Raw genomic sequence first — 21,998 nt, 5'->3', positions numbered from 1 at the left:
TTACTGGTTGTGGCCAAGAGATAATCCGGCACATAACTCCCCTGCGAAACAGCCAATTGTGATGTTTAAACTTCGGCATTTGCATGGATTAAACACACAAGATATATAGTGTTAATTAGTGAGAAAATAAGGAGATCTACAATTGCATCGCAACTGCACAAACACATGAACACACAAGTACATGGACCTTGTGGTGAAATTGTATTCTCAGCTGTCAATTTCACATCTGCTGTGAGGGTAAAAAACAAAATCCACTTGGTAGTTGAATTTTGGGGAGAACAGTAAAAAAAAAAATACTAAGTAAAAATACTCTGTTGCAAGTAAAAGTTCTGATTGGAAAATGTTACTGAAATAAAATGGGTATGATTGAAACACCTACTTAAAGCATTAAAAGAAAAAGTACCCAATCCACTTAAATAAAAAAAAAAACACCCCTAAACTCAAAATTATTCAACATAAGTGAGCAAAGACTTGTTTGTCAAAAAACATTGCCAATACATTCTCAGTCAATCGGCTAATTAATTGATCAACCTCTTGTTTCAGCTGTACTTGTATAAACTGTCAGGTTGTTTAATTATCAACATCATCTAAACATAATTTATAAACTTGTTATGCAGAAATCTTAATTTGTAAATTAACTACTAACTACAGCTTTCAGATAAATGTAGTGAAGTAAAAAGTGAAATATTCCCTTCTCAAATGCAGTGGAGTAAAAGTATGAATTGGCATAAAAAAAGACTCAAGTAAAGATCCTCAAATTCATTATTAGGTACAGTACTTGAGTAAATCTACTTAGTTACATTCCACTACTTTAAATAACCATGGTTACATCAAACTTACATCTTGATTGGACATCTCCCAGTATGGCCTCTCTCCATATGACATCACTTCCCACATGACAATCCCGTAACTCCACACATCGCTTGCTGAGGTGAACTTCCTGTAAGCGATCGCCTCTGGAGCTGTCCAGCGAATAGGAATCTTGCCGCCCTGTGACAACATGCAAGAAACATTTAACAGATGATGCAAACAAGGAGAGGAGTCCTAAATAACCAGCGATCCATCTGTTGTGGAGCTTCAAATAAATAACTTAGAGATGTTTACATCAACACCGGCTCAGTGCCACGCACGCATAAATGACCTCCCACTGTATAAATACAGCTACAGGGATTCAAATTTCTTACATTTTCTTACACGAAGACAGAAACCAAGAACCGACCTTAATTGAGACATTTTTGCCGCATGTGGTCCAACCCACAATTACGCTAATGAATACCAATTAAGGAACACGTTCATGATACCGAATTTCACTTTCTTTAGCATATTCCCTGTCCTAACTGTCGGGGGTGGTCTGACATTCCTCTGCTCGCTTTCCTCATCTTCATTATCGCGCTTTCATTGCAAAGATAGAGAAGTTCACAGGATGACTGCTGCGTTCCAGAGGAAAATGTGTTCTCAGCTGATGAGTGGTGAAATTAGCTTGATGCAGTATTGATGAACACAGCAGCGGGATATCTCAGGGTCTGATTATTTGAAGGGTGCGAATTATGTTATTCTCACTGCTCTATCAGAGAGAGAGAGAGAGACAGAGAGAGAGAGAGAGAGAGAGAGAGAGAAAGAGAGAAGAGATGTAGTCTGGCAGTGTGAGGTGAGTGACAGGATATCTGGCACTAAGGCAGCAAGTCTCAGTGCTAATTGAGTGTTGCGGAGACCGAGTTGAGTACTAATTGGCCCTCCTCCTGCAGGAAGGAGCCTCTCTCTGGCTGACAGGACGCCACTCAGCCTGGGACACACAACTCAATTTAAAACCCGCTGCTACCGTCTGTGTGTGTGTGTGTGTGTGTGTGTGTATGTGTGTGTGTGTGTGTGTGTGTGTGTGTGTGTGTGTGTGTATGTGTGTATGTGTGTATGTGTGTGTGTGACAGAGAGAGATTGCAACTATATATGCGTATACAGTTTGAGCAAGATGTCAGTGTAAGCATTTTCAACTTAATCCAAAATTTGATATGCCACAATATGCTGAAACACTTTGGATTAAATATAAATGTCCTCAAAGACACAATAGTGGTCCCTCTAGTCCCTCTAAACTTTTGAAAAACTAAACTGCAACATGTCTTTCCAGAAATGATGGCTCAGTTACTCAAGATAATCCCCAGAACTTGTTGTGAGCAGTTTCACGTAGAAACTATTTTCTTTCTAATGAATTACAGCTCACCTAAACTTGCTAATGTTACAGCTCAGCCGAGGACGCCATTAATGTTAACATTTTGTGTAGTCACGAGCACGAGCCTTTCCACCACGAGAAGACGTATGCTTCCTTCTGTGATTTGAAGACGTCACCTTGAGCTTTGGGAAATTGTGACCAGCTGTTTAGACTTCATTACATGAAATAATACTCAGACAATACAGATTAACTGACAATCAAAATAACAATAATAATAACAAATTACATAGCTATTATACATAGATAAACATGCACAGTCTTACCCGTGTGGTGTACGCAGCCTCCGGGTCATCTTCCAGGACTCGGGAGAGGCCGAAATCAGACACTTTACAAACGAGGTTACTGTTGACCAGGATATTACGAGCTGCAAGATCACGGTGGACATAGCCCATGTCGGACAGGTATCTGCATTTGTCAACACGATAAATAGGATTAAACCTACACTGACACTCTGCCCCAATGGTTGTGTAATAGGTGTATGTTTATGTTTATGTGTACCTCATGCCAGATGCGATGCCACGCAGCATACCAACCAGCTGGATTACAGTAAACTGCCCATCATTTTTCTGAAATAAAAGAAGGGACAAACAGGAAAAAAACTTATCTTGATGATATTTGGTAAAAGTATCTTACAAGTTTTTTAACATCTCTGACCGCTGTGCAGAGTCTATGAGAACAGTGAACGCAGCGCATTCAAAGGAGAGTTGAGGGAAAAGGGTTTGATAACAGCATAACATGTTAAAATCAGATAAAGACACAATGTTGCAAATACTCTGAAGAGAAGTCATATTCGTTTTGGTTCATTTATCTGCCAATAAATATGATGGTGTCTAAACTGCAGGGGATTTCTGCATTATAAATGCACTTGTTCTGTAATGCAAATGGTGCTCCCAAGAGGTTTTACATTAAAAATTATCGGAAAAATGCAGTGAAACATTGTGGTTTAATGCAGATCTTTTTTTTCTGCATTTTTTTCTTTGTGTAGCCTGCAAAACTTGGTCATCTTGCAATATAATATAGAGAAGCAAAAAATAGAGGACATGTATGACCTCTACATTGGAAAATGATGGCTAAGCATTCTGTTAACAGCCATATACGCGTTGTCTTCTAGCATGAAAGCCACACAGCCATTAATGCCAAAAAGCCAATTACTATAAGTTATAGTATAGCAACAAAGACACACCTCTGCACATCCAACTTTCACTCACGATTTTATGTTAGTGGAAGATTTTGAGGGTAAGCACATTACTGCATCAGACTCTCATTTTATGCTCCTCATTCCAGCAAAATTTAATTATTAATGTATCTCTAATGATTATAATTTCCAACATCTCATGGCAATGATGATAACCATCGAATAATCACGTGTTTTTGCCAGTTGCTCCCCTGCTCGACGGGCAATTCCTCTGATCCTACCCAGAGCTTGTTGCTGCTCTGCTGTCCACAGTCACACCATGTTTTATGAAATCTCTGCCTCTGGTTCAGACACCAGCAGAGCCGCTACTCCCTTGAGCAAGTCACGGCCACTTTCTCATTCCTCACTTAAAGCCATGACTTAACCTTCTCTTGTGTGACCTTCAAATCTCCACACTCCTGTGTTAATAATTAGCTCTCTTTAATAACCAAGGCAAAAATGACGATGGGGCAAAGAACTTTTTGCCAAGGACAGAAAATGCTTTCTCTTTACCATTGCTTAATTATCCACAATGCAACTCAGGTTCTGATACGCTTTTTGCAGCTAATGTAGGTGGAAGCTGCTAGACTAAAAAAGAGCGAGCTTAAGAGATCTGGTAAGCTAAATTCACCAGTACCACAAACTTTTTTAAAAATTTATCAATTTAATGGTTGCAGTTTTAAACACATCCTAAGATTATAAAACATTCTCAGTTTTACTTCAAAACTTCCTGGTTAGGTTTAGGCAACAAAAATACATGGTTAAGTTAAGGAAAACATCATTGTTTTGCCTTAGATTAGTCCTTTTTACATTAACGTATCATTTGTTATGTATGTCACTAGCACAGCATGCTACACATGCTAGCATAGCAGGCCATGTTGTTATTAAAAGAATTCAACATTGACTTTGGGCACAAAGACTGATCTCCTGGGTTAAGTCCTGTGTTTGTTTGACTCATCCCACTCCCTTCCCACACACTCTAGGGCAGGCATGTCAAACTGGTCCACGGGGGGGCCGGTGTGGCTGCAGGTTTTTGTGCCAACCAACCAAGAGCACACAGTTTGACCAATCAACTGTCTGAAGACGGAGATCAGCTGATTAAATGAAAGTCTGGTGTGCTGCTACTTGGTTGGAAACAAAACCTGCAGCCACACCGGCCCCCCTGTGGACCAGTTTGACATGCTGCTCTAGGGCCTTCTTTTACATTTGTTCAAACATTATGCTGATTTTGTCGCTTTTCACGCTACATTACTTCTCTTCCTCTTTGGTTTCTGTAATAATTACTACAGCCACAAGAGGGCAGTGCTTTATAATAAAGGTACCTACAGGTTGGAACAAAATATTTTTGTTTGTTGTTTGTTATTTTTGTGTTTGTTTATTCAGTGGGAGCTGGCTGGCTCTTCACATCCTATTGAAAACCCATCTACCAGGGTTCCTCTTAGTTTACTCCCAAATACAGCACTCTGACTGTTAGTTGAGCCCGAGAGTTGTCCCATTCAAATTTTAACAACCAAACTCTCGCCTCATCCTTTCTCCATATTTCGACAGCAGACATGTAGCTCTCCTACTTTCCTCATGCTTTAAACCTCAGTTTTTATCACTACTGCAACTACTTTCCCCATCCATGCACAGTGGCAGAACATCCCACTTACATGTGAAATGAGATGTTAAGCCAAAGATGTGAGTTATGAGACTTATACTGCATTGTCCATAGCTGTGACCCCCTAATCCAGGAGCCAGTCCAGCTCCTGCTTCTCTCATGGCTGTCATTTATACCAGCCTCAGTGCACCAGCCATCCATGTAATTACTTCACAGGGTTGTCTGTGCTGCTCCGCCTGCTGGTCTCCCAGCTCCTCTGCCATCCAGGATTACTCCCAAAGGCACACACGGTCAGCTGTTTCCACTGACCACAGCCCCATAGCACATCCTTCCTCTGTCTTTTGTCTCACAGTGTCCACATAGACTGGCTGAGAACATCTTGTCCAGGAAAAGGTGTTTGATCCACCTCCAAACATCATCATATTATTCTCACTTTACCCAAATTTTCATAAATGTTGCTCTGAAATATGCTGATACCATCATGCAAACGCATGACCTTATTTCTCTCATCTCTCCACAAGCCATCTGCTGCAGGGGTTTACCCTTTTTTTTTCGTGAAGGACTTAGCCTTGTCCGCCAACTGAGCATCTTGCCATTGTAACCAGTGAATAGACTTAAGTGCTCTGGAGAGGGATCACTTAATTCAGAGGTTTGCCAGCCTTCATTACAGTCCACCTTCTCCACTCAGTGAAGTCCAAATTGTCTAGACAGCACAGACGTGATTTCAGCCCTGAGTGCTCAGATGTCTTTCAAATTTCCTGGCAAAGTGATCTGTCTCTCAGCCGGTAAACATTTAGAGTAAGTTTAAAATCTGGACCATGTACACACACTCAGATGGACACTGAGCTCCTGTGATTATTCCATATTATTTATTGTTGCTCTCCTAAATTCTTGAGAGAAATAATACTCACTTCAGCCTGAATACACAAATAAGGAACTTCGCTTCGCCCTTGAAAGATGTCACTTTGACACCTGCTGACTTTATGCTGCTCACAGTCAGGAGCTTTTGCACAACACTGGCTAAGAATATAACTATCACATATTCATCTCGTTAATTTCTGCTTGAGTGTGTAGAATGGTGAGGCTTTGTACCGGAATAATGACAGCTTTGGTGGACATATTCTCCCACAGTTGTTTATCTCCATCACAAGCAGCTCTCATAAATGTATTTTTCTTTCGGGAGCATTAAATTGTTTTTTTTCCCACCCCTGTGGTAATTGTCTTCCCAATTTTGTATATCAGCCAGTAGTTGCTCTCCACCCCTGCCCATTCGCCACTGATCTATGTCTGACTCCATTTCATTTCCATATACCACAAATATGCTACAGAAACAGTTAATTCTGATTGATTCTTGAGAATCAATGGCAGTTTTCCTTACCCTCTTGCTTTCTTGCTATCCTTTTGCTTTTTCAAATAGTCTATCATCCTCTTCATCCACTGCCTCCTTCCTATAATTAGTATCCTACTCTTTCCAGTGCTCATCCACTTCCTGATGTTCTTTAATTCTCCCTGATTTCAGATCATACTCCCATTAGAAGATGAGTGGTTGTGTTTGGAAGTTTTTATTGGTAGAAAGGGACGGCTGATGTTACAGTGCAGAGATGGTAAGCTACGTATGAACTGGAAATGCAGACCAATCAAAGCAGACTAGGCTTTTTTGGGAGGGGGGACTTAAAGAAAGAGCAGCTAAAATTGAGCCTTCTCAAAAAGAGCGTGAGTGCAGGTGTTCCAGCACAGATAGTTTAGAGAGAATAAACTGTTTAGGAACCAAAATACTAAGATGAACATGAAAATGAGCAGGTCCTTTTAAGCATCCTTGCCCCCCTTTGTCCTACCTTCAGAAAAGTGTCCAGTGATCCATTCTCCATGTACTCAGTGATGATCATCACTGGCTTGCCTGAGAAGCAAAATACGAGAACATACTTCACTATAAAAACAACAATACATGAACAAAGAAACATGCTTGCTTGCATTCTTTTCAGACATTTCAGGTATTCAGATTGGCAATACAGGAACTTTCTGACATGTTACATTTCATTTTGTTATTAGTGTAAGACTTGATGACAAAACGGTATGTACGAGTCAGAAAAAGGTCATTTCAAAAGTACAGCTCAAAGTATAGCTGAGCTTTATAAACCATAGCTGAAGCTGTCAGAGCACATCAGAACTTGACTGATGCAGAACAGCTGAGTCTCATGGCTGTTAAAAAACCCTGACAAAGTACAGCTTACAGACTAAAGAATTCAGAGCAGAGTCTGACAAGTTGAGCTTGAGATTCCTAAACATCTTCACAGCACAACTGCCATATGAAAAGTCCCGGTAATCTGCATTGTGACACATTTTGCAGGGCAAATCTTGGGCTCACAGCCAAAAAGCAAAACAAAAGTAGTGCAAAGTCTGACTAGAAACAGACACGCTGATGACTCACTCTTGGTGACAACGCCCTCCAGACGGATAATGTTTGGATGGTTAAACTGGCCCATGATCGACGCCTCCCACAGGAAGTCACGTCTCTGCTGCTCTGTGTAGCCTGCTTTCAAGGTCTTAATGGCGACCTGGATCTCTCTCTTTCCGGGCAGCCTCAGCGGTCCGCTGCACACCTCGCCAAACTCCCCTGTGGCAAAGAGACAGAGCTTTACTGTGGCCTCGACATTTCAGCCCACCTTGACTTGCAGAAGTCCAAGGATGAAATAAAGCCTTTCATAGCTAAAACATTATTTTTCTATTATTTACCACTACCACCCATTGCAATTCATGTATTATGTTTGGATCAGTGCCACAATACCACCAAATGACTTCTGTATAAATATCAGGCAAGCATCGCTCAACACAGTGCTTATTACTACAACAGATAGTAACCTAGAAACCAAAAAAAGTGTCATACTGAAGGGCCTGTTTTACTGCTGCACAGCTAAGAGGCTTGTGGGGCGCCCAAATGTTTTAAATCAACATGTTTGTCAGCAGGGCACAATCACCATTTACAGCTGTCATTTTCTAGTACAGTATATGGCTTAATTGTGTGTCTGTGAAGGTGCGTTGATACATAAATGGGCCATTATCAATGTGACAGGTTTATGCAGGTTATTAAACCCTCTTGTAGAAGTAATGAGGAAATTCTGTAATGACAAAATTAGGCAAGACTCATTACTGCTGTTACTGTAAATTGGTGTTTTTATACAGTGTTGTTTGAAATTAAGCTGTTATAGGATAAGAGTATTTTTACATGAGCATGCTTGACTGAACAGCTTTACTTCAGTATAAACAATAACATATTCTGTGTGGCCAAATCAACCCTAAACTGACAGAGTGTATCACACCAGAGTGTATATATAAAACACTAACAAACACACAGGCTGACAGGGAGGGAGGCTCAGAGAGTTGACTCACCAGCTCCAATGATCCTCTCTATGGAAATGAATGAGACGTCAATTTCTTGGGCAAATTCATGCACTGCCTGGTTGGGATCTTCATAAGTGAGGGGGTCGATGTAGGTGCGCACCCCTGGGAACTTTACTGCAGACACACATGCATAACATCATTAACATTTAGATGTAATTTTGCATCATTAACATTTATTGAGGCTTGTATCCACAATACAATGCATACATAATGTATACTAAAAAAAACAAAGAACTAATCAAAAATAAATTGCGGAACAGGGTTATTTAAATAAATCTGAAGAATTTCCAGTTTTGGGATATTGCTTTCCTAAGAATGGGACGAAATAACCCAAAACATAATACCTCTGGCCCAAGATATTGCTCATACTTAAAGTACTACCTAAAATACTTCATTTAGAGAACAAAATACAACGATTCATGTATTTAATTTTCATCAAAAATGACACTCTTTCAATCCTTCTTTGTGGGCATGATAAGTAATTAATATTAATTTTAAAATATTTTCTTTAATCGTATGATTCAAAGTGGCAGTATACCACACATACTGGCACTGTTGCATTTTCATGACTTCTGCTGAGCTGATGTACCCGTCACGCTCGGCTCTGACGCCAGCAGATGGATAGCAGGATACTATGCCAAAAATGTGGCCAAATATATTAAGCTGTCACAGTCTATAAATCACCATAGCTTTGTGTGTCTGCCAACATGGCTGCTATGGAGCTGGTCTGTAGCTGTGCCATTCAAAAAATAGCTCCCAGTACAAAACATTGTTAACTGTACTTGTAACACACACATGAGTGGACCTTACGGGGATGAACAAACTCATACAGACATGACCGCTGTCTGAACCCTATACTGTACATGTATTGGGAAACTTTGGATGAACTTCCGTGCACATACACAGGCACACATATACAGAATGAGTTTGGGCTTTCTTAACTTACTGTGACCGTTGTGGAAATGCATCTTCTCCTCTTCAGGATCCTGCTTTGCTTTGCTGTAGCCACACCGCCTGAGAGGAGGGACACATAAACACATTAGCATCAATGTCATGCCACAATATTGGTATGTCCAAATGCAAAGGCACTGACTGGCGTTTTTTTTATTGCAGAAAAGCACTTGTATTAATGACACATGCTGATAATTTACAGATAGAGGACATAGTAACCGCAACATGTCATGAAAAGGTCTTGTAAATCAACACTGATAAAAAGGTGGTACAAATGAGGTTGTAAAGGTTTGAACTTAAGTAAAATGAATTTGACCTGAGTCAGACTTGAGTCACAAATCTGATGACTTTTAAGAACCTAGTTGACACATTCAGAAAAAAAAAACTGCAACTGTACTTGGACTTCAACATCAATGACCAGTGACTTAATTTGGGCTTGAGCCTTTTGACTTGAAAAGGCTTGAAACCTATTCCTAAGTCGAAATATTAAACAGTTTATGCTTTAAAAAGTATGCCGCAAATCAGTTTATTTCCCTTCATTTCCTGAATTATCATGCATCAACTATTCAAGCACATCTAGTCGCCCTTTAATTCCCCAAATGATCCACTGTGTTTAAACCAATCCAACAGAATAATCAAGCTGCAGAAGAGAACCATATGATGTTTCTGAGCACTAGTTGGGAAAAATGATACCAAAGGTAATTTAGTTCAAGTAACAAAATTGCAGTTTGCAAAATATGCAGGTCAAAAATGATAAAAGATGATGCAACAACTACAAACTTAATTCGACATTCGAAGTTGCACAAAAAAAGGTAACTCATGGCTCAAATTACAATAGTTAACATTATCCTAACAGCTAAGTAATTTTAACTAAACTAACTAAATTACATATTGGACATATTGTATTGAAGAGTGCATCAGGACTTGGTAAGAACTTGGGACTTGGGACTTGTGACCTGCAAAACAATGGATTGGTCCCACCTCTGTGAAGCTGAATGCCAATTAACAACATTTACTTTGAGAGCCAAGTTATATCTGGGGTTCAGTTTGATCTGGTCTATTAACAGGAGCAGCATTTTACATGTAGTAATATATGGTTGCACATAGCACTGTATGCAGCTATCTACTGTATGTGACATTTTCGCTCACAGAGTAGGAAGTCTAACAGATAGAGATCCCAGCAAAGATACCATGACACAGAGCAGCAAACCCTGGCACAAACACGTGACTCAGTCACACATGGATTTGAGTGCAACACAAGCGTTTTTATTTCCTTATAGGTTCTGCTAACCTACAACTGAAGGTTGCTGAGAATGCTGAAACCTACCAGCCTTTTAGACATTAGCAAAGGACTGCAGTTTTCAAAGAATATAATTTTCCAAGAAAGCCCTTGTCAACAGATCAACTGACTTTTGGCAGTAGAAAGCAGTCTTGCACTTTTCGGTAAAGGTTATTTTTGGTCAAGCAAAGAAAAAAGGCATAGAAAATAAATTCTTTGAAGAAACACCTCACAGAACTACAGAGCACAGCCAAAACTTAGTACTAAAGCCTGACTTTGCATAGACAAGTTTCACTTTCAGTTCAGTTTTAAATAGTGTCCCCAATCAATCAATAAATCAAAAATATTCACTATTTTCTGTAGTTTTCTTTGCAAAGTTAAGGTAAGATAGCACGACTAATTGATAAACAAATGGTAATTTTGTGGGTGAAGTTTCCTATCCCTTTATGCAAATGTCTGTGCATCCCCTGATGTATAGGCCAAAACCTGCATTCATTTGTTTATTGCACGGTTATTGTGTGTGTGTGTGTGTGTGTGTGTGTGTGTGTGGTCTGTGTGTACAAAGCTTCCGTATTTCAATATTTAGACAAGCAGCATCAGAGATAATCACAGATGACCCAGATTAAACAGGAGGATTGATTTTGAACTTGATCCTATATGCATGCATGCACGCACGCACGCACGCGCGCAGGCACGCACGCACTCATTCACTCATTCCCTCATTCACACACTCACACACACTATTCATTTACTTTACTGCATTTATAAAACCAAATGTTTTAGATGGCAAAGTTCTCGTCATCTTGCAGTTCTTAAAGACAAAAGCTGGAGTGCACTAACACACTGACAACACACAAACACACATACACACACACAGGGGTCATGTCTAAGTCTTCTCATCACAGCTCTCTGTAGGACAACCAGACTTGGCTGGAGGGGTTCGGTATGGGCAGCTGGATAGTCTGGGGGAGGGGAGTCTGTGTGTGCGTGCGATTTTGTACATGTGTGTCTGCCTGAGGGTGTTTAGTTTGCCGGATCTGTTGAGTCAAGGGGTTTGAGCACGCACATGCCCAGCCGGCCCTGCAACTTTCTACATGTGTGTCTGTGTGTGTTAACCCATGCATGCATGCATACATCAGGGCGTATGTGCGTGTGTCTACACATGTGTGTTGGATGTCTGTGCATGTGTGTGGAGTCTGGAGGGTCACATGCAGGCGGAGAGAAGGGGGAGGCTGGAATACAGTGGTTGGAGGGGGTTGTGGTGCTTGTGTCCCAAATCCATCACTGGAAAATTTGGCATTCCTCCATCTCTCCTCCCCCACACCAAACCGGAGCGATTCTCATCCCTATTCGGCTAAACCAAAACCACCCATGTTTCTCACTGATTTGCTTTTTTAATTCTTTAACATCACTAGAGCTCCCACTGTCCACCCATCTTACCATTCATTCAAATAACTACATTTTCACCATCGTTGTGAATATATCACTGCATGAGGATTTAATTAATAACTAGAATTATGACCTAACACTTATAAGGGATGGAGGTTTCTATGAATGAAGGATGGGTAAAGAACATGAATGAACAGATCAATGGACATAAGATCAATACTACAAATGCATGAATGAGAGATGACTGGATGAGCAGACCATCAGAACATGAATGTGAATCTGAAATGATACTTTAAGCTTTGTAATACTGCCCTCAGTTAAGTTAATTATGGTTCAGTTAAGGCATCTGGATATACAGTATATGGCTGATAATTAACTCAATTATATACACATCAAAGGAAATTCGAGGAGGATGAAATGAGGCACAAAAAAGTTCAAGAGTTCAATGAACTTTAAGAGACAAATTAGTTGAAAGGGACTTGTAAGGACATGAGATCATATGAGTTAAAGAGGCTTTACTTTTTATTCTGCTTTGCATGTATTTGAAATGCATGCGTTTAACTCTACCACCTGGATTGACATCTACTTGCTGCATTCAGATGTCTTCAACAAGCGTTTTAAACTTTCAAATCTGAGAACATTAGCTTAATTTCTTTCAAACACAAGTATTTTACAATGTTTAGGGGAAAAAAAGAAAAAAACTAAGGAAAAACTATATTTGTAGCTAAATATCATGATTTCATATTTAAAATTATGTTTCAGAATTATTATGATTTTAAGCACTTTCTCGGGTCATTTTCTTATTTTAAATGCATTTATTAATTTACAAATTTTGTACTTTTTACTCATTTAATGCTAATTTTCAGGTTGTCTCTTTTTTTCTTATTTGCTGCTCTTTTTCTGTCTTTGAAAGAAATCAAGCCTATTTGCTTGGAGTTCTAAGGTTTAAAAGCTTTCCCTGCTATAAATAGCATTCGCATTTGAGTATGTTTGCGTGCATATGTGAAAACGATATTGGCAAATTGCTTGTACCAATTACACGACTGGGTTAAGTGAAGGTCAAACGAGCCCAGAGGCATTCAGATACAACATTAATGCAGCATGTAATGTACTATATGGAGTGCTAAATGTGGATGAGTAACAGCAAAGTTGTGTCACTGGACTTGAGGAGTTTCTGTTAGCTTTTGTGCATCAACCCTAAAGCTATAACCTAAAAAGCAACCCTTAATCCTGAACTATTACAAATCTGGAACCCCAGGCTGTGCATATAATCCCATAATGCTGCTCAACAATGCAGAAATATCTGGGTCACAAATGAGATTTGATATTTGGTCATTTTTATTCGTGAGCAACAGGTCAGAAGAGGACAAGGGGATGTCCTATGACTAAGCTCACATACAGTATGAGAAAAATGTGAAAAATTTAAGTCAGAGTGTCCTGTGTTTGTAAAATGTAGTGGGGTTTTTTTTACTTGAAGAGAGCAAAGTCTAGAGAAGCACCAATTCGGATGATTTTCAGCTCAATTGGCCATGAAACGGTAATCAGCCAGTCAGTCTCAGATATAGCTGAAACTGCACCAATCAAATTTACATGCATGTGCTGCATGATGGTTTAAGTGATTTATTCAGACCATCAGGGAAAACTCTGTAATTCATTCCCATGCATGTTTTTCAAAGTAATCACAGTGATTGGCTCGTTTCCCAGCCACATGGAGTCTCTCCTCTCCTCTTAATATACAACCCACTGTATGTACACAAACCTTTACATTCTTGTAAATACATATTAATTCATAATACACACACACACATATGATTAAAAACCTGACATTAAACAGTGCAGAATTATTACAGACTGTAGTATTAACGGAGTTCCAATGTTCTGCAGTTGGTATTGGAGAAATTACAGGTGGAGAAATTGGAGAAATTACCAGAATACATTTTTTGGTTACTTAGGTTACATAAACATCATCTCATACTGTTTTTTTTTTTTTTTTATCTCACCAACTCCATTTCTAATTTGCAGTTAGATTAATACATTCGTCTATGATGCATTTTCACTCTTCAATCATGAGAGCTCTCTGTGTCTGAGCCTGGCAGTAACGATAAGAACAGTAGTATCGTCAAAATCTTAATTATACCCATCCCTAGTTAACAATCTATATATACTCTATAACAGGCCTATAACCACAGAATATTTTCTCTGACTTTTCTTCTCTGATATATTATTAGTTTGAGCACAGATCTGTTCCACCTGTTTCGTTTTGAGAAGTAAAAAGAAACAAACAAAAAAAATAGATAAATTATCTAATCACCTGGAGCACTTTTTATTTTGAGTTTGAGCAAGAGAAGATCCTGTAACCTGGTACGGTTTGGGGGAAATCTAAAGGTTATTCAACTTGCAAATTTTTATTATAAGCATACAACTGAATTTTCCATCAAAGAAAAGTTATAAACATGTCTCTGTTTGCTGAATGTTATAGTTCTTAAAATGACAGAAAATTAGATTTGGCCAAAATGTGAATTACGGCATGTTAGATTCCTTAAAATTCAGAAAAAAATTGAAATCGGTTCATCTTTAACAATGTCTTTAAGTTTACTCTCATCACCCAATAATGTCACATACTTCAAAGATAAGAGGATGTCGAGTGTCAGTAAAAACTTGCATAAATTACTATTTCAGATATCATAATCACTTGTGTTTTTAAAGGAGAAAAATGTACATGTTACACATGTAAAAAATATTGTAAACATAACTTCCTGTTGTGTTTATGCTCCTTCAGGTGTGTATTTGTATCTTACCGTCCACTGAGCAGGAATCCAGCGACCACCGCCAGTAGGACTAGAGCCAATGTGATGGCCACGGCTACTATGGAAGCCTGAGCACGCTCGCTGGTCGCAGTTACTGCCAAAAAAAAGAGGTGGAATTAGACATAAATACACAAAACCACACCTGGCATCTGTTGTTCATGCAGCCTCCAAAAGCAGGTGGGAGACATGTACAAGTTGAACTTGCATGCTCACGCACTCTCTGGTTGTACTCACAGTAAGGGCTGGTCTGGAATTCAAAACGGCGGCTAAATGCGCCATAGCCTGCTGAGGTTCTGGCTCGCACCTGCAATGCAATACAAGAGCTTTTTTTTTTTAAATATTTTTTTAAATATCTCTATATATATATATATATATATACATATGCTTTACACATGGCTTTAATCCAGCCTCTTTAGTTGCTTATTCTCTTCTTCTCATCTCTGACTAGTGCTTATCGTCTTCATATTATTATTAATCAATGGCATTTTAAAATTTTTTGGAGGCATGTTTGACCTGGAAGATGTAGACTGATGATGGCTTTAGGCCTTCCACCACCATCTCCGTCTCCTTGGATTTTATAATGGTGTAACTGGAGTCCTGCTCCTGTGAGGGAAAGGGGAGAGGGGGGTTATTGTAATTCAGTCACTTGCCTTACATATATTTTTGTAGCTCTGATGATTATTTGCTCTATAATTCCTTTTTCTTCCGCACATTTTTATGGCTAAGCAACCTGTAGTACGTGTGGGAGTGTGTCTAAGTGCATGTGTGCAAGGATCAGTTTCCCAACTGTAACCACATCAGGTTTAAACACAGCTAAATGTCCCCTCCATTAGCCAGAAGCCATTAGCTAACCACTGACCACAAACCCTGCTCTGCTCTCCTGTATACCTTTATTCTGACCTTCCCAGAAAAGACAACAGCAGAGGATGAAAGAGAGAAAAGAGGAAGGGCACAGGAACAATGATCTGAATAGAAGCATCAAATTGCTGTCTCTATACAAGTTCAACTTAACAAAAAAGGAAAGTAAAAGGAAAAAAAAACCCCACATAGCTATAGCGCCATTACATGAAAGAGACTTTCTGTTTTATCAGTTCAAGATAAATTGGATGTATATTTAACTGTATTTCTGAAGGCCAATTTGAACAATGTTGGTCTATAAAATTCTGCAATTAGATTACAATATATTGTACATTGGATATGTACAACAAAGTACTGTGTTAAGGCAAACATCCACTGGTGATAGGGGTTGCTCTAGCAACATCAAGTCAGTATACATATATCACATGTTACTGATTTAACGCAATTACATTTATATATTATAACATTAATTTTCATTTGGGTGAACACGACACTGAAAAAAAAGATCAAACAGAGGTGATGAAATTTGCATTACTGTGTTTACAATTGATAAAAGCAGAGTCTACATACTAGACTATGCTTCAGTAAATTTACATTAGTAAAATTACATTACCATTGAGGTGACATTTCTAGGTACTTGGGCTGTACCTGACTTGAAATTATGCCAGTCGAATCAGATCTGGTTGTTCAATACGAATATTTGACGATTTGTTTTGTTTTCCATACAAATTTTTCAAGTCTGCCAACTCAGCAACAAAATATGGGGACCAAAATGTTCCCAGAAGCACAATGCACAGAAAAAAAGGACTACTCGACTGGAATCAATCTTAGTAGACTGAGGATCTCCGAATAATCATTTGAGTCTCTTGAGTCTTTAGTGTGTTCACATAATTGGAATTTAAAACCAAAACTAACTGGATCAAAGGTAAACTATGTAACATAATCGTGAACCTTGTCTCAGACTTTCAGATGCAAAAAGGCCATTAAATTGTGTGGTAATTACCATTTTCTGAAGAGAACATTTATAATCTCCCCATATCATAAAGCTAAATTGCTAAATTGTTGCCAACACATGTGATATAATGTAATACACCTAACATCAGAACGCACACAAGATCCATACCTCTGTGGAAACATCTATTTATAATGAGCTTTAGAAAGGTAATCAAAAACCACAGGAAGCTCAAGGCCATTGGACAAAGACGCAAAGCTTTGTATACAGAGCAATAAATCTTTATGTTTTTTTACCTTCTCAAAATACTTAATCTCGTACTCCAGGATGATACCGTTGGGGCGATCAGGCTCAGCCCAAGAAAGAGAGATGCTGCTCTTCCCCGTGTGACCTTTCCTTACCACACTCACTGGGGATGGTGCTGCACACACACAAAGACATAAAGACATAATACAGTTTTTAAGTACCAACATTAATTTGCTCGAGTAGTAGAAATCCAGCAGTTTAATATGATGCACCCAGTGCATCTTTTTAATTTGGGTATTTAACATGATCAAATCTAATAAACAGTGATTAAACACGAGAGGAATGGTGCCAAAATTGTAAATTCTGTTGGGTATCATCAGCATCTACAAGACATCCTTCTTTTGATGACACCTCATCCTTTGATGTTTACATGAGCAGAGCTACTTGTGATGCTCGCTGTGGTTGCTGTACATTATGAAAAATTAAAGTGGAGATGAAACATCAAAGATCACAAAAAATAGACCAAAAAATATTTAAACATGATGATAAAAATAAAAGATTTGCTATATTAGAATTTACACAGTGATGTACATGTGTCTTTGCTGTTGTGTTGTTTTTGTCGTCAACATAATTTCCATGGAGATTCTTCTTTGGAATTTAAGTTTGTTAGTTACCAAAGTTCCTCTGAAGTCATTTGGCACTGTCCATTCAGCTTTAACTCAACAACTGACATTATTTCTGGTTCCAGTGCAGCTCTCTGAAAAAAAATGTCTGCAATCTGGCAACAAGGTGCACCTGTGCCTAATTAAACTATCCCTTTATATCTCGCTATTCCGTAGAAGCTGGCGAAGAAGCACATGAAGTCAACTATGACCCTACACATCTGGCACACAGCTTTTAGTGTACCAAGTTTGGCAGTCAAAAGCGGTAATATTATCACAGGAGAAAACTTTCTTTGGTCTTATGGTGTTTGTTTTTTGGCTGTTTGCAAAGTTTCCATTTACATTATAGGATTTGGGGTAATTTATTCTGCAAGTTCTGAAAAGTCAAGTGAGCTCAGTTGTGTGCGTTTGCATCAATCACTGAGCCATCCTGTTGTAACCTGAACTGTTGGCCCATCTCTCAGAGGAACAGTTGGAGAGTCTCTGACACATAAAGAGCTTTTCACCAGGCAAAATGCTCCCTCAGGCAACATCCCGATAGTGTGTGTGTGTGTGTGTGTGTGTGTGTGTGTGTGTGTGTATGTGTGTGTGTATGTGTGTGTGTGTGTGAGAGTGTAAGCCTCTACTTCAAATGCTAAACACCGTTTAGGTTTCAATAGCCTCAGCAGAACTCCACAGGGAATAAATCATCGCTACAAACACAGTAACTGTATCCTGAGTGGATGGTCGCACAGAAGTGTTATCTGCAACATCTTAAAAGCCTGAAACCAGAGACCGAATCACACACTCACACTCAATGCTTAAATGGTATAAATGCTGGGATGGGATGAAGAGAGAGAGGGCTTCTTTTCCCAGCAGCTTAACGGGTAACAATACACCGAAATCTAAGTTTAAATCCTCCAGAAATGGATGCAGTTTGCCATTCCATATTTAATCAAAAGTTTTCAATAGAGGGTGTCATATGAGGGTGTGTGGATTGTAAAGCTCTCTGGTATTCATACATGATTTTCGGTTATATAAGTAAACTTGAGGTGACACTCCACATATGAAGTCTATTCCCATTTCTAGGGCTACAGCAAATATTTTTTGTAAGTAATTTACGAATCTGTCAAATGTTTTTCCAACAACCAAAATGTAAATTTAATAGTAAAAGAACAAACCTCACATTTCCCAGAGGCAAATGGATGTCTCCAAATAGCTTATTAGGATCAGTTTGGCTGGGTTGATGTTATGCCACATCAGGACATTGATTTAATGACCTCCACCCACTATACCTAATATTTATATAATATAACCTCCATAAATGTATTAAGAGACCTGGAAGCAGCATTTGCAGCAGGGCCTCATTCATTCCTATGAGAGCTGCTCAGTAGCGCATGAAGCAAAAAACACTTAATTTCTGCGGTATGATAGTACCGGCATCTTTTGTATAATAAGGTCCATAAGGCATGTGCACTAGAGACTTAAGTGGCCAAGTGTGCCCATGTGGGTAACTTTCGCCAGCCAAACAGCTAACTTCCAGTTTAGCACTCGCAAATTTGAATGGGGATAAAATGATTTAATCTTGCAGCTCTGCTAGACTTCCCAAATGTCATTAGAACGTAATGATCACATTCTGATAAATAAATGAGTCATTTCAAAGGGCTTTTGAAACTCTAAAAACTGTATCCACTGATTGACAGACATCTCTTTCCCAATATAAGTCAATGGGAAAAGTCTTCCTGGGTCCCATGGCATCACGTGATTGACCTGCACTGTGTAATTCCACTTTTGGCCGCTAAAATTTACCTGGCACTGTTTCTGGGGGCTTGATAAGTGTCCAATAGAAAGTGGAGCCTGTGTGGGATAGAACAAAGGTTACAAATTGTAACCCTAGTTCTATTAGCACCCTTTACCTAAGGGGCCCTGTCACACACTCTTAGGCAGCTCCCTGAAGAGAGTGAAGGATAGCTGACTGCACCATATGTCTCCTTTATACTGTTGACTCTTCACAGATTTAGGTAGGCACATCCTGATTGTCTGGCTACGTTTATGCATATTTCAGTGGGCGAATGCATGCTCATGAATGGAGAAGAGTATTACTTATAGAGTCCATTAGGAAAATTAGCTTTTTTCTGGGATACAGAGAGAATGACCTGTCTTCTGATTTTGACTGGCTTACCTTGAAATTCCCACCCTAAACCTAATCAATCCAGCTCTTCTTGCCTAAACCGAACCAATCCAACCAACAAAGACAATGAGAACAAGCCAACCTGTCAATCAGTCTTGCAATACATGCCTTTGCATTCCTACAATTCATGAATTTGCGTCCAGTAGAAGGCAGAGCCTGTACTAACAGAACTAGTGTTGTAATATTGTAACCTTTGTTTTGTCTGATACACATTCCAAAACCCAACAAATCTTCATATTTGAAGGGCTGGAACTGGCAGCTGTTTGGGGATTTCAGCTTGAAATATTAATAAGATGATGCATCTGTTATTTAAATTGTTGAATTTTCTCTTCATTGACTAACTCATAATTTCAGCATCAATTAAAACTTTAAATACCAGCAATTCCAGCAGGTCATGCCTGTTTTTATTTTAGTTTGGAAAAATAAAAGCTGCTAAATGTTCAAGTCTGAACCTTCCTTCATTGTAATTTACTGCATTTTTGTGCATCTTAATGAACAATGAATTCTATTTGGAGGACATTTACAAACAACAAATTGCTCACAGACCCGTCAGATAATTTCTGCTTGTTCCTTCTCAGCCTTTTCACCAAATACCCAACAGCACAGACGCACAACGTCAATAAATAACACCCAAAAGCAGCATTTTAGTCAACAGAAGTTGCACAATGTGACACCTTTTGGTGCCACAACTGAGCGACTGAGTCTAAACAAACAAGTGTTTTAAAACCTGATGGCTCCGAGAAACGCTGATGCAGAAAGAGAGAGGGGAGGTGGTGGAAGAAAAGAGAAGGGTGGGGGGGGGCAAGCAAGTGGGTTGACAAAAATGGAAAAAAAAGTAAGAGATGAGCCATGGAAGGGGAGACGTGGTGAAAGACAGGGCGCCAGCAACACTTTCATTTTAGCAACAGGGAAGACAGTGGAATCACACTTCCTGGTTTAAACACTTCCAGTGTGTTGCATGTGCTAATAAGCACTTTCAGTACGCTAACGGAGGGCAAAAAAAATTAACTCTAAATATCCGTGAAGCCATTTCATGTTTTTCCATTTAAGTGAAGCTTTATTTCATGCAGAGAAAAGTTAGAAAAGACTGTGAAAGCTATATTCAGCGGACAAGTGAAGCCCTCCAGTGTAACAACTCTGGCCTCAGATAAGAGCAACGTTATCACAGTGCAGAACATAAGCCTCTCAGACCACTATCTGTCTGAAGCATCACCAAAATCAATACAAGACCTGCAACTATCTGGTTTATTATCCTTTAACTAGCCTCAGAGAATGACAAGAAAAGAGACCGAGAGACAGAATGAGAGAGAGACAGGAGACACAGAGAGAGAGATGGCTTCATTAAGGTTGTAAAGTACCAAAGCTGCTCTCATCTTTTTTGTTTGCAATTTAACTTCCCGCCTACCCGCTCTATCTCATGCCACTCTCATGTTTTTCATGCATTTGCAACAGTGACAGTCATCTGGCAGCCTCGAACTGATCTGTCACACAACATATTACAATCCTATCTGTTGAAACTCACACATTTCAGTCACTCAGGAATTCATGAAGGTTGTAACAGGAAGAATATAGACAGTATGAGACGGCTTCTTTGCCTGGCGTTATCCATGAACTGTTTTTTTGTATGTCATTCACCATCTCTCTTCCCTTAATTCCCAACATGTCTTCACTGTCGTCTGACTAATAAAGGCCCACAACTCATTAAAAATATGTTTGAAGGAATATTTGATTCACAAACTCAGTCAGTTGGAGGTAAGTCTTCTTCTTGTGAAAGAAGATGTGTGTGAAGTCACAACAATCACAAACAGAGGTTGAATTTCTTTAAGTAAAAAGAATGACATATGAACCACGGCTGACTTCTTTTCCCACCCACTTTACATCCCATATATGGTCTGCTCTGATCCACAAAATGTCTCATCTGTCCTCTTTAATGTATTGTATCCCATTCCTATTTAGGAGAAAGGAGTGACTGCAGTTCCTGATCCACACTGACAATAAACATTAATCAGGTAAACCAGACAGTGTGCATGAACATGCTAAAAGACTGCATTCATTGATGTCCTCATGTTTTTGGTGAACAGTAAACTGAATGTATCCATTTACAACCAATGAACGTGGGCGATCACTTTCATGATACTTAACAATGCTCACATACTGTTTTATGGCACCTGGCATATCTGTCTTGTGTTTAAGATGGTTTCCCCATCAATATATATTTAAACCGACCTGAATCTGAACCAAAGCTAACCATGGAGGATGGTGTTATGCAATTCAACAGGAGGGAAAA

The 21,998-nt window shown here is 39.2% G+C and overlaps 1 protein-coding gene across 1 annotated transcript in view; it reads right to left on the bottom strand.

The window, feature by feature from the left end:
• The window catches only part of unm_sa34860 (un-named sa34860), a 78,199-nt gene that overhangs the window by 12,866 nt on the left and 43,335 nt on the right, over positions 1 to 21,998 (bottom strand). The window contains exons 6-16 of the mRNA XM_042508910.2: positions 16,930 to 17,054; positions 15,337 to 15,426; positions 15,058 to 15,127; positions 14,815 to 14,917; positions 9,344 to 9,411; positions 8,386 to 8,511; positions 7,427 to 7,612; positions 6,834 to 6,895; positions 2,723 to 2,790; positions 2,488 to 2,629; positions 841 to 990 (exon numbers count right to left, since the gene is read on the bottom strand). Of these exons, the coding sequence (XP_042364844.1) occupies positions 841 to 990; positions 2,488 to 2,629; positions 2,723 to 2,790; positions 6,834 to 6,895; positions 7,427 to 7,612; positions 8,386 to 8,511; positions 9,344 to 9,411; positions 14,815 to 14,917; positions 15,058 to 15,127; positions 15,337 to 15,426; positions 16,930 to 17,054 (1,190 nt within the window). The remainder of the gene's footprint in view (positions 1 to 840; positions 991 to 2,487; positions 2,630 to 2,722; positions 2,791 to 6,833; positions 6,896 to 7,426; positions 7,613 to 8,385; positions 8,512 to 9,343; positions 9,412 to 14,814; positions 14,918 to 15,057; positions 15,128 to 15,336; positions 15,427 to 16,929; positions 17,055 to 21,998) is intronic.

The sequence above is a fragment of the Plectropomus leopardus genome, chromosome 20 (assembly GCF_026936395.1).
Source record: "Plectropomus leopardus strain MGB_pleo_1.0 chromosome 20, ASM2693639v1, whole genome shotgun sequence".
Taxonomy (NCBI): Eukaryota; Metazoa; Chordata; class Actinopteri; order Perciformes; family Serranidae; genus Plectropomus; species Plectropomus leopardus.
The sequence above is the reverse complement of the archived record's forward strand: the minus strand, read 5'-3'. Positions and strand labels throughout refer to the sequence as shown.